At 41.4% G+C, this 13,940-nt stretch overlaps 1 protein-coding gene across 1 annotated transcript in view; it reads left to right on the plus strand.

The window, feature by feature from the left end:
- The window catches only part of Slc38a9 (solute carrier family 38 member 9), a 90,146-nt gene that overhangs the window by 69,417 nt on the left and 6,789 nt on the right, over positions 1-13,940 (plus strand). The window contains exon 10 of the mRNA XM_005356803.2: positions 9,075-9,181. Within this exon, the coding sequence (XP_005356860.1) occupies positions 9,075-9,181 (107 nt within the window). The remainder of the gene's footprint in view (positions 1-9,074; positions 9,182-13,940) is intronic.

The raw sequence follows: 13,940 nt of genomic DNA on the forward strand, positions 1-13,940 counted from the left end.
GTTTGGATGTTCACCTTCCTAGACCAGGAGGGAGGGGGGAGGACTTTGGACTTTCCACAGGGCAGGGAACCCTGACTGCTCTTCAGACTCGAGAGGGAGGGGGAGAGGAGTAGGGGGAGGGTGAGAGGAGTGGGAGGCTGGGAGGAGGCGGAAATTTTTTTTTCTGAATAAAAAAAAAAAAGAATCTAACTTCTTATCATCTCCACTGAAAAGAACTTTGTCAAGCTATTAATCTCTTGCCTGGATTATTATAGTGCCCCCTAGTTAATTTTGTCTCCCCCAATCTAAGCTATTCTACACCCAGCAGCTAGAGTTATACTTGTAAAACAACCCAAGCTAGTGTGGTGGTGCATGCTTATGGTGCCGACCCTTAAGGGATCTGGATTTAAGGCCAGCCTGAACTACATAGTAAGACCTGTCTTAATGCGAAAACAAAACAAAGCTCAAACCAGAACCCACAGAACTCTTTAATGATTTCCCATCTCATTAAGAATGATGGCTTCTTTATCATAGTCCTTGGATCCAGTCTGACCTGACTCATAATCCCCACTGCTTTCCCTCTTACTCACCGACTCCAAGCACACTGGCCTCCTTGCTGTTGTGTGACAATGCTGAGCACACTCCCTTCTTGTCATTCACTGTTCCCTGTGTAGGAGGTGCCCCGTTCTCTCGGATGCACAGATAGATGGTCAGTGTGGTCATGCAAGGTCTTCTCTGACAACCTACCCACCTCCAGGCTGCTTGAGACTTTTCCTTAAAGCTCTTATCAGTACTAGCCTTATAGCAAGCATCTGTGATGTCTGTTAGTAATTCCTGATTCTAATGCGTTAGAGTCTTGGGGGCCCCAAATTATTCTAATCTATTTGGCTCCTGAGCTCCCCAAAGTAGCAATAAAAAGGGATTTATCCAGAAATGTTTCTAAATGTTTTGGATTCTTGAATATAGATATCAGAAATTCATTTTTTGTTTATGTATCTGTCTTGTTTAACTGGAACATTACTCTCTGAGAAAAGGAGTATTACTTATGTTCTTTAGACTTCTGTATTACTGCTGTATCCCCAGTTTTATAATACTTCCTGCCGCACACTGAGGGCTGATAAGGAATAAGTGTTGAGGGTCTGTGTTCAGTCCCCAAGACCCACACCATACAAGGAAAGAACCAGCTCCATCAAGTTGTTTTCTGACCACCACACACACACACACACACACACACACACACACACACACACAGACGCTCGTGCACGCTAACAAAAAGCAAAGATGTAAAGAAATAATTATTGAATAAGTAAATGTGTTTGACTTCCTCCTAGTCCCATTCAAATAAGAATGAAGAGAGACACTATGAAGGGTGAACTATGAAACAGTAGGGACAGGCCAAATGGGAAGCAAGAACAGACTGCAAGAGTTAGACAGAGGTCTTAGGTCTTTTCTTTTCCTTTTATTTATTTTTTTTAAAGAAAATCATCTTTTTTCATTTTACATAACAATCCCACTTCCCACTCCCATTTCCTCTACCTACCCCCCTACCTCCCCGGGGACTCCTCAGAGAGGGTAAGGCACATTGCTTTGGGGAAGGTCCAAAGCCCCCCCTACTATATCTAGGCTGAGCAAGGTATCCATCCAAAGAGAATAGGTTCCAAAAACGCCAGTGCAAGCAGTAGGAATAAATCCTGGTGCCACTGCCGGTGGCCCCTCAGTCTACTTCAGCCATGCAACTGTCAACCACATTCAGAGGGACTAGTTTGGACCTAGGCTTGTTTCTTCCCTATCCAGGTGGAGTTGGTGAGCTCCCATTAGCTCAGGTAAACTGTTTCAGTGGGTGAATCCATCATGGTCTTGACCTTTTTGCTCATATTCTCATTCCTGGAATTTGGGAGCTCAGTCCAGTGCTCTGATGCAGGTCTCTACCTCTGTTTCCATCAGTTGCTGGATGAAGGTTCTAAGGTCATACTTCAGATATTTATCAGTCTGACTACAGAGCAAGGCCAGTTCAGGCACCTCTCCTCTATTGCTTAGGGTCTTAACTGGGGTCATCCTTGTGGATTCCTGGGAATTTCTCTAGTGCCAGGTTTCTTGCTAGCCCCGTAATGGCTCCCTTAATCAAAATATCTCTTTCTTTGCTCTCATCTCCGTCCTTCCTCCATCTCGACTGTCCCATTCTCTCAAGTTCTTCTCCCCCTCCCCTTCTCCCTTCGTCTTCCCCTTCTGCTCTCCATATCCCCCCATCTCTATGCTCCCAATTTTATCAGGCAGTCTTGTCTATTTCCCCTTTCCAAGTAGATCTATGTATGTTTTTCTTAGGGTTCACCTTGTTAAGTGGCTTCTTTAGGATTATGGACTCAATATCCTTTGCTTTACAGCTAGTATCCACTTATGAGTGAGTACATACCATGTTCATCTTTCTGGGTCTGGGTTATCTCACTCAGGATTTTTTTTCTAGTTCCATCCATTTGCACGCAAATTTCAAGATGTCGTTTTTTGCCACTGAGTAGTACTCCATTGTGTAAATGTACCGCATTTTCTTTATCCATTCTTCGACTGAGGGGCATCTAGATTGTTTTCAGGTTCTGGCTATTACAAATAATGCTGCTATGAACATAGTTGTACAAATGTCCTTGTAGTATGATTGAGCATCTTTTGGGTGTATGCCCAAGAGTGGTATTGTTGGGTCCTGAGGTAGGATGATTTCCAATTTTCTGAGAAACCACCATACTGATTTCCAGAGTGGTTGTACAAGTTTGCATTCCCACCAGCAATAGAGAAGTGTTCCCCTTACTCCACAACCTCTCCAGCATAAGCTATCATTGGTGTTTTTCATCTTAGTCATTCTGACTGGTGTAAGATGGTATCTTAGAGTTGTTTTGATTTGCATTTTCTTGATGGCTAAGGATGTTGAACATTTCCTTAAGTGTCTTTCAGCCATTTGAGATTTATATGTTGAGAATTCTGTTTAGTTCTGTACACCATTTTTTTAATTGGGTTATTTGTAATTTTGATGTATAATTTCTTGAGTTCTTTATATATTTTGGAGACAGTTCTCTGTCTGATGTGGGGTTCCCTTTCAGTAGGTTGCCTTTTTGTCTTATTGACTTTGTCCTTTTCTTTAGAGAAGCTTCTCAGTTTCAGGAGGTCCCATTTATTTATTGTTGCTCTCAGTGTCTGTGCTACTGGTGTTTTATTTAGGAAGTGGTCTCCTGTGCCCATGCATTGAAGGCTGCTCCCCACTTTCTCTTTTATCAGGTTCAGTGTGGCTGGATTTATATTGAGGTCTTTAATCCATTTGGATTTGAGTTTTGTACATAAGGATAGATATGGATCTATTTTCATTCTTCTACATGTTGACATCCTGTTATGCCAGCACCATTTGTTGAAGATGCTTTCATTTTTCCATAGTATAATTTAGCTTCTTTGTCATAAATCAGGTGTTCATAGGTGTGTGGATTAATATCTGCATCTTCAGTTTGATTCCATTGGTCAACCTCTCTGTTTTTATGCCAATACTAAGCTGTTTTCATTGCTGTAGCTCTATAATAGAGCTTGATTTCAGGGATGGTGATGCCTCTAGAAGTTCCTTTATTGTACAGGACTGGGTCTTTGTTTGTACAGGATTTGGCTATCCTGGGTCTTTTGTTTTTTCATATGAAGTTGAATATTATTCTTTCAGGGTCTATGAAGAATTATGTTGGGATTTTGATGGGGACTGCATTGAATCTATAGATTACTTTTGGTAGGATTTCCATTTTTATTATGTTGATCCTACCTGTCCAAGAGCATGGGAGATCTTTTCTGGTGTCTTCTTCAATTTCTTTCTTCAAAGACTTAAAGTTTTTATCATATAGGTCTTTCACTTGTTTGGTTAGTGTTACAGCAAGATATTTTGTTATTTGTGACTGTTGTGAGGGGTGATGTTTCTCTTATTTCTTTTTCAGCTTATCATTTGTGTATAGGAGAGCTACTGATTTTTTTTGAGTTGATCTTGTATCCTGCCACATTACTGAAGGTATTTATCAGCTGTAGAAGATTCCTAGTAGAGTTTTTGGAGTTACTTATGTATACTATCATATCATCTGCAAATAACAAAAATTTGACTTCTTCCTTTTCAATCTGAATCTCCTTGGTTTCCTTTTGTTGTCTTGCTGCTCTATCCAGAACTTCAAGAACTATCATGAAGAGATATGGAGAGAGTGGCGGGACTTGTAGTAGCGGGCTGTGGGAAGTGCAAAACTTTTTCTGTGTATTGTACAGACTGAGCAGGAAGAGTTTACAATTCCTGAATAAGGTTTGAGGAGGAAGTAGTATTAACTAGATAACTAAGGAACTAAAAATAAAAAATTATTTTTTCCAGAAAAACGGATCAATGAAAAGGTTTTATATAAAAGGAAATTAATCACAGTACAGTACATGGTTTACTGTGAATTCAATCACAATCATCAAATTAAAAACTTGATTTTTCAAATCCAAACTGAAAACTCTGTTTGGCACTTCTGATCCCCATGTTGAGTATAAGCATGCACCAACCACCACAGCTGGTTTATTCAGTGCTGATGACCAAATCCAGTTCTGTCTTCATCCTTGGCAGGCACTTTAGTTACTGAACCACACCCCCAAAATTGTTCAACTTTTAAGAGTTTTTGTTTGGTTGGGTTTCGGGGGAGTAGACAGGATTTCATGTAGCCTAGGCTGTCCTATCATATACTGTGTAACCAAGGCTAGCCTCCAGTTCTTGCTTTTCCTGTGTTTGCCTCCACAGTGCTAAGACCGTAGGTGTGTGCCACCATGGCAGGCTAACTTTTAACATAGTACACTGAAAACTGCAGTTAAGATGACATTTCTGAGCCAGGTGTACTGACTCATACCTGTAGGAGCACTCAGGAGGCTGAGTCAGAGAAATTGTCACAAGTTAGAGGTCAGCCTAGGCTACATAGTGAGACTGCCTTAGTTAGGGTTTCTGTTGTAAAAAGACACCGTAACCATGGCATCACGTTAGGTGGCACAACTTAATATAGGAGACCTCACAGCCTACCCCACAGTGACACACTTAATATAGGAGACCTCACAGCCTACCCCACAGTGACACACTTAATATAGGAGACCTCACAGCCTACCCCACAGTGACACACTTACTATAGGAGACCTCACAGCCTACGCCACAGTGACACACTTACTATAGGAGACCTCACAGCCTACCTCACAGTGACACACTTACTATAGGAGACCTCACAGCCTACGCCACAGTGACACACTTCCTCCAACAAGGCCACACAGCCTAACCGTGCCACTCCCTTTGGGGCCATTTTCTTTCAAACCACCACAGACACCTATCTCAAAAAAAAAAAAGTCCTCATAATTCTTTGAAACTGACTTCAAAGAGACTTTAGATTCTAATTTACTCTGTGTGTGTGGGGGGGTGCGCACACACACGCATGCACGCATGCACGTACATACATACGCACCACACAAAGGCCAGCGATTACATCAGGTGTTTTCCTCAATTAACTTCCGACCCTTTGTGAATTGCTTGTCTTCTTTAATTATAATAGAATAATCATACCACAAATGTTATATCCTTTGAAAAGGCATGTTAAGCATGTTTCCCCATAATATGAAAAAGAGAGAAGGGGAGAGAGTGTTTATAACTTCATTACTCATAATTGCTAAAAGTGGAAGCAACCCAATGTCTGTCCCTGGTGAGTATATAAAGTATGATGAATCAATATGGTGGAATATTATCCAACACTAGAAGGGAACAAAGTACTGTGGTTATGATCACACAAATCTAAACATGCTAAAAAAATTAAGTGTACGCTTTACATAAGTAAAACATGTGAATTATATTTTAACAACACTGAAAAATATCAGTTCTTAAAAGAATTGCTCAAAAGGTATTTGTGTCAATCAATTATTGCAAAAGCCTTAATTGAAAAGGACCAAGTTCATCAGCTGTCTTAAAGAGGTTGATTGCTGTGAGATGGAAAAGGTCAATCAAAGAGAAAATTAATAATCTCAATTCTAAAAGCAGTTTTAAATAGAATTTTGTTCATATTGGTGGCTGGGAATCCTTCAGTTCTGGCAATAGTGTTCCTGCTACATGGCACACAATGTTGTATAAAGCATGACCCTCTGCCCTCCAAGAGATCCAGTTGAGCAGTAAGACAATTGATGCAGTAACAATCATAAAGAGGTGCCCAGGGGACACTAGAGTACAGAGGGATTGCACATCCAAGAGGAGGCAGGGAAGTGATCTCAGAGGATCTATTAAAGGCCGAAAGGATATCGCTAAGTGAGAAGTTGGAGAATTCTCAGAGGTATGCCACGCACAGTTAAGGCCTGAAGTAACATGACTCACTTAGGAAATTATGAGAATTTGAATGGCTCGATTGAAAGAATACTTGTTGAAAAAAATGGTAGGAAGTACTAAAAAATAAGAACTGGACTGAAAAGCCTTCTCTTTTAAGCTAAATATAACTCTAAAGGCCAGTTATGACTCTCCCCTCCTCCTCCCACACTTGCAAGATAGGCTTTTATGTCCTCAGAAGGCCAGTGGGGAGAAGGAAGAATAGTCCTACAGTGCTCTACTTGGAAACAGAATTTGTAGGGAGGCTGCCATGATGAAATGCTGCCCACAAAAGGATGAGGTCAGGAGTGCCTTCCCTCCTCCCAGTCACTCTCGGTCAACAGGGGAACACTGTCAGAACCTTTCGGGCTGGGGTCCTGCTGCTCATCCAGGGCTTGCTTGCAAAGAGGCCTCGGATTTGGTCCTCAACACTGCATAAAACTGAATATGGTGGCACACGCCTCTAACTGCAGAGAGGTAGGTGCAGGAGGATCATGAAGTTCAAGGTCATTCTCAAGTACATCGTGGGGTTTGAGGCTAGCCTGGGCTACGTGAGATCCCATCTCAAAACAAAAAGAACCTTAGGATGTAGCATAAACAGCACAGATAACTGCAAACTTGATAGTGAGTGATCCAGGGCTCAAATCCCTTCTACCCCAGTCAAATCCTGTTTTCTCATACACTTCCAACACCAACTGGATTGGTTTCAGTTCCCCAGTAAGCAAGTACCAGAATAGGGTCAGAAGAGCAGGACATGTATAAGAATAACACTTCTGCAAAATTAAAGGATTAGGAGCAGGACTAAGCCTGGTTGGGATATGTAGGAAGGAAGAGAAGAGAAAGAAATGAATTCAACAGAAGTAAATTCAGAACATCCTGGCCAGCCACTACGGCCCTCAATGCAAATATTGCCTCTAGAATAGGGTTACACAAATGTACCCAAACACTGATACACCGCAAGCTCAGGGTTGGCTACTAGCTGTCCAGTGGGAAGATGACTGCTATAGGATCAGGGCAGTGGCTGCAGCCAGAAGCCATCAGCTAACAACCTTGCTTATTTTCTCGCTTAAAGGGAGACGGCATGTTGTCCTTCCACGGTATATGTCAGAGTACTTTAATATACATAGAAATGAAAGTAATCCTAGGCCAAACTAATGTCAGTTTTGCCAATGTGGATAGGATCATTTAATTTGTTTTCTTACAGCTTCTAACCCATTATTATATACAGAGATGTTGATGGGGCAAGGCAGCCTTTGAGACAGGATCTCCCTTTGGCCCAGGCCAATCTGGAATTTGCTAAACAGCCCAACCTGGCCCCAGACTCAGCCTCCCAAGTGCTAAGATTACAGACATGAACCACTATGATTGGTGATTTCTCTTTCCTACTTGGCTGCTTTACTCTGGATCCCAGCTAAAGAGTTATTTCTCTGTTAAAAATATCAGCAAGTAAATCCATCTGCACATGATTTTGTCATCATTTTCAAAAATAGTGCTTTTGTCATCGTGATGTGTAATGCTGTTGTTAACTAGCCGTGATCTCAAGAGAAACCCTCTATTAGAAAGATAACAAAAAAAAAAAAAAAAAAAAAAAAAAAAAAAAAGATTTTCAAAAACTAACAGGAAGAATTTGCCTATATTGTGAGTTGCATTCACAGATAAAAAAATATATGGATGAAAGCTGACAGACAGGAAACATCATAGCAAACAGAATAAGCCAGGCATAGTGATTCATGACTGTAACCTGAGTATTGAACTCAGGAGGCTAGACAGTGAGAAAAAGCAAGCAGAAAGGAAGCAAAATCATATACTTTTATTGGCCTTGCCTTCTGATTTTCTTTAGAGCTGGTGATTGATTCTTAGTGGCCACACTTCCTTTCCTGAAGCAGCGCGGACAAGAGCCAGTAGATCTTTGCTGCGGTTCTGCTCTTTACCCCCAGCTGTCCCTGAGATGGCTCTCCACTTTGCCACTTACTTTGCCTACCAATACTGCTAAGTAGATTGTAGCCTGGTTCCACATTAGCTAATTGTTTCATTTCCTTATTACCTGCCTCCAAACAGTGGTTCTAGATAGAATACTATTTTTTAAATAACTGTATTTATTATAGATAATTAAATGGCTATATTTAAAATAAATCCTGTCAACCAGAGATAGCCATTGTTATCAACATCTTTTCTTGAGCACATCATTACAGCTGTTTATGTGTATTTTAAAAAACAAAAGCAAATTAGACTTGACATGCTGCTTGACTCCAACATTTGTCCTGGTGTTAAATCTCAACAGCATACTTTTTAAATACTGTATCCCACTGCAAACTGTAACTCAGTTTAACCAGGATTATTTTTATGATATGCATGTTAGACTTGTCACCCAAGACTCTTACGTAGCTGTTTCTCTCCTCTGTGATTTCTTTTCCAGAGGAACTTTGCAGGCAAGCTCAGGTATTAGGAGATTGGAAGATTTTTTTAGTGCTAGACAGACCCTGAATTTAAATCTAGTTGTGGGACCTCAGCTAGGGATAACTGAGAGGAAGTCACAGACTGCACACCCTTAGTTCCATTTCCTCCTCTTCCAAGTGCTTTGACTAAGTGTAACGCTCACCTTGAGGGTTTATAAATGCTTGAATATTCTTATTCCCTGGGGCAATGATGATGATGGTAGTGATGCTATAAGAAAAAACTGACAATTAGTGAATGATGATACTCATTTTCTGCTTGTCGTTTTTGTTTCTTTTTCTCCTAGAGATAAGATTTGAGTTTCCACAGCTGACCGGAGTGCTCACTCTTGCTTTCTTTATCCACAATTGTATTATCACACTCTTGAAAAACAACAAGAACCAGGAAAATAATGTGAGTAGTTAACTGAGAAACTGGCCTTGACATTTCCTAAGGGTAAACTCTAACCAGTGTTTGATGCACTTTTATTTTATTTGCGATTTGTTTTTGCATCTTAATTTTCATTTTTTTATTTTTTTGGTTTTTCAAGACATGGTTTCTCTGTGGCTTTGGAGCCTGTTCTGGAACTAGCTCTGTAGACCAGGCTGGTCTCGAACTCACAGAGATCCACCTGCCTCTGCCTCCCGAGTGCTGGGATTAAAGGCGTGCGCCACCATCACCCGACTGCATCTTAATTTTTAAGATTAAATTATAGATCAGTGGTCAAGCATATGAAACTTTTAGATGATAACTCTTTTAGACTTTGCAGGCTATATGTTCTTGTTACAGCTACCCAGTCCTGCTGTTGTGGCATGAAAACAGCTACAGACAATAGATAAACAAATGGGTGGTGTAGATTTGACCCACAGAACCCAGACTGCTGTAGAGAACTTTCTCTCTCTCTCTCTCTCTCTCTCTCTCTCTCTCTCTCTCTCTCTCTTTCTCTCTCTCTCTCTCTCTCCTTCCCTCCCTCTCTCAAAAGAGGTATAGCTAATAACACTCCAATAATAATAATAAATGAGGATATTAAAGAAGACAAGCAAAGGGGAACAAAAAATACATGAATACTGTAAGACACTAGAGCACCTGTGTTACTTGCATGTAAATGATAATGCCAGAGTCAATGAGGAATGATTATATTGTGATCCTTTGGACTAATTCACTAGGAAGTACCAAGGCAGCATATATAAAAATCTACATTTGAGTAAATGCCCTAATGGGAATAAGTGCACCCTGTGTGAATTAGATTTGGCCGTTTACTAAAACTATAGAAATATTAGTTAGCAGTACATTTATTCTTAGTTACTCATAATGTAACATTACACATAAAGTACTGTCTATTGATACTGTTAGATCAATATCAAGATGATATTGTTCTTCATGTGTGTTCTTTTTTTTTGCTTTCCATGTTAAGTCTGTTGGTTTTCATAAGCTTATTTATGAATGAGTCTATAAGCAAGTCGTCATGCATTGCAAAGGAAGTGATGGTCTAAATTTTAAAGTTTTTTTTTAGTTTTAGTTTTCTACAACTGTTTATTGTGTGTGTACAAATGTCCCATGTATGCTTAGAGGTTAGAAATCAACTTTGGGCAGTGAGTTAGCGCTTCTATCGTGTGGTTCCTGGGGACCCAGCGGAAGTCATGGGGCTTCACAGCAAGTGCTTTACTGCTGGCCCTGCTCTAACCTTTTTTTTTTTTTTTGTAAAAAGCAGTTGTACTTTATTTTTAAGTGTTAATTACTATGAAGAAAATGAACATTTCTGAAGTGCTATGTGCCAGCAGCATCCTAACCACTCTAGATTTATGTAAATAAATAGTCTTGCTTATACTGAAATTGGCTTTTATATTGGCATATATTAAGCTAAACAGATACTGTATTATTTGAGCTATCTAATAATTACACCTTTTAAGGACTTTCACTAAATAATTTAACTTAAAATGTCTAGTTAATAGTGAGATACAAAATTGGGGGGGATTAAAGTCAGAAAATCTGAGAGTTGTGAAGACATTTGAAAGTAGAAGGCTGGGTCTTTCTCACCAGTGTTCCCGAAGCTGGACCTGAACCCTTCCCTCCCAGGTACTTGTGAAGGGTCATGAAGCCCTCACCAGCTGCACTGGCCGGATGGTCCAGCTTCCCAAGTTTGACGTCCCTTTCTGAACTTTTGTCACTAAATGTAACGTTGTTTATGTAGCTCTAAACCATATACCATTTCTATTCCTTAAAGCACCCTTGGCCAGGAAAACATTAGGGGGTTGACAATGAGCTTATCATCAAAATCCATAGTCTACGTGGGTATGTGGACTGCACGCGTCCTGACAGTTCTTGTTGGGTCAGGCCTTCGCAAAGCTTTCTGTGCAGCTTTGTTGTTGATTTAGTTACCCAGCTCTGATCTTTAAAGTGATTCAGCATGTCTTCTGTCCCATTTGCTGTTACTTTTTTCTTCTTGTCTGAGTCTGTAGATGCTTGGGTACACATCAGAAGCTTTTATGGAAAAGTTTGGGTAGATCTGTGTGGCTGTTGTCTGTCATTTTTCTTATGGAATGCTCCACAGGGTAGTATTTTCACTGTGAACAATTCATGAAACAAGTAAACTGTGTTTGACAAACAGACGTGTTCTCGGGGTTACTTTTGACCTTATTGTAAATCTAAGTCCTTGTTCGGAGTTGACGTTCTACCTGTCCTTAGTTCTTCATCTTCCAGACGTTGCTTATTTATGAGGCAGAGTAGGGTGAAGGCTTCTTGACACAGACATGTTAGCACCTCATACTGTGCTTCTATCTCTTTTTAAACATACTCTTTGCTTAGAGCCTTTCTCCCCAACCCCCACCTTTAGGACAGGGTCTCAGTGTAGCCCAGGTGACCTCAAAGTCACTACGTAACTGAGGATAACTTTGAACTCCTGATTTTCCATTATCTCCCCATTGCTGGGATTACAGAGAGCTAGCTATCATAGTCTTCATACCGAATTTCCCAGAAGATCCCTTCTCCTACCCTTTTCTTTGAGTTAGGATTTAGGAAGCTGCATGTTGGGTCCAGTGCAGAGATGACACGGGCTTCAAAGAATAGCAAGCCCCCAGTATGAGCAGGCTCTTCCTGGGCGGCATGGTTCCCAGATCCTGCTGGTCCTCCGCTGCTTAAAAGCAAAAGCATCGTTTTTGTTCATCAGTGCTTCTGTAGGAAAACAGACCCCCGGCTCCTGTGCAGGCTGTAAGTAGTGAGTGCTGAGCACACCTAACAGAGCTGTCCTCGCGGGCTCTCTAGTATGCTTTCATGTTCAAGTCTTTGTTACTCCTTTTTTGCCTCTCTTTTTCGTTGTTAAATATGGCTTAAATACACAGAACCTAGTAAACATTTCATCATTGTAGCTAAGTGCACACAATTTGGCACCAGAAAGACATTGTTTGGAAGCTGGATATTGGCTTCAGCAAACTCCTCACCATGTAAGTTTTGTGACTTACGCTCATCTGTGAGGAAGTGGACTGCAGCTACATTAGAAGGTTTCTGAGGCCCAAGTGAGATGGCAGGCAGCGCCTAGCACAGATGCTGGCGTCTAGGAGTAGTTAACAGATGTGTGTATTTACCTGTATTGAGTCCCTGCCGCCATTACCAGGGTGTTGCCTGACAAAGCACACAATGCCCAGATGGCTAAAGGGCATGGAGGAGAACCACTCGAGACAGTTTCAGGGAACAGCGTGTGCTTTTTTGCATGTGAGTGACTACTTACACAGTGACTACTTAGACTGTGATTGGTTAGCACGTTACCTCGGATTGGATGGTGAGCGCTCAGAGCACCAGGGTCTCTATGGGGAGAGACATGGAGAGCGCAGGCATGTCCACGGCCAACTACTTCAGAATTCAGTGTGCCAACGTCTGGGGCATGGTGTGCCATGCTTCTTGTTCAGAAACACAGTGTACCAGGTAGGCTGGCTGCCAGGTCATGCCTGCATCTTATCTTACAAGTTCCTGCTATGTCCAGTGTTGTCCTAGGCATTGGGAATATAAGACAAAAAAGACACAATCATTGTCTCCAGCACCTCATAGCCCAGTGGTATAAATCTATCCAGAAAAAAATTTATGATAAAGTAACTATTGAAGTTGACTATTTTTTTTTTATCTTTTTTAATGTCAAGGGACATCTTTCCACTCAAGAACTTTTTCAAAAAATTGATTATTTGGGGAACTGGAACAATGACTCAACCTTTAAGTGTGTGAATTATTCTTGCAGAGAGCCCAAATTCAGTTCCCAGCACCCACATTGGGCGGCTCACAACTACTTGTAAGTCTAGCTCCAAGGAATCCAAGCCCCCTTTCTTACCTCTGTGGACACCTGGGCTCCTGTGTGCGTGCACACACACACACACACAATTTAAAAAATAAATAATAGTAATAAGTCTCTTAAGTGGATTGTTTTGATAGTAAAAGTTAATGGCTATTAGAACATTCGCATTACTGCATTTGGATAATGCTCTGAGAAGGAGGAAGCAGGGAGGAACTGCTTTGCTGGGAGGCCCTGGCGCCTTAGCCTTGGAATCATCTCCTGAAATTTCACATAGGTACGTGTTTTTCAGGAAGCTGGACTAGAGTAATACAGTCAGATGGTACTTGAGTTACAGACTGTCAGTGAAATCCTTCCCTTCTCGCTTTCTCTCTTTGTCTTCTGTTTCTTCCATTGTGTGTGTATGTGTGTGTGTGCGCCGCATGTGTGTGTGCGCCACATATGTGTGTTTTATGCAAATGTATGGGCATGTGGAGCCCAAGGTTGAAGTTGGGAATCATCTCAATTGTTCTTACTGCCTCACTGAGACAGACTCTCTCAGTCAAACCCAGAGCCCACGGATCTGACACATTGCTCTGGGGATTCCATCTCTCCCTTCCAAGGCTGGAATTACAAGGCCACTTGTTACTGCCATGGGGTTATGGAGAGCTGAACTCCAGGCCTCATTTCCCTGGGCCCCCAAGATTTTCTTTCCTTAAGGGGGCTATTTTGGGCTGGCCAAATGGTTATCAATTAAGAGCGTATACTGCTTTCTCAGAAGATCAGGGTTCTATTCCCACCCCCCACATTAGGTAGCCCACAACCACCTGTAACTCCAGCTCCAGGAGTATCCTTGGGCACCAGCACTCACGTGCACCCACAAACATACATACACACACACACACACACACACACACA

This window comes from Microtus ochrogaster, chromosome 19 (genome assembly GCF_000317375.1).
Source record: "Microtus ochrogaster isolate Prairie Vole_2 chromosome 19, MicOch1.0, whole genome shotgun sequence".
In the NCBI taxonomy this organism is placed as follows: Eukaryota; Metazoa; Chordata; class Mammalia; order Rodentia; family Cricetidae; genus Microtus; species Microtus ochrogaster.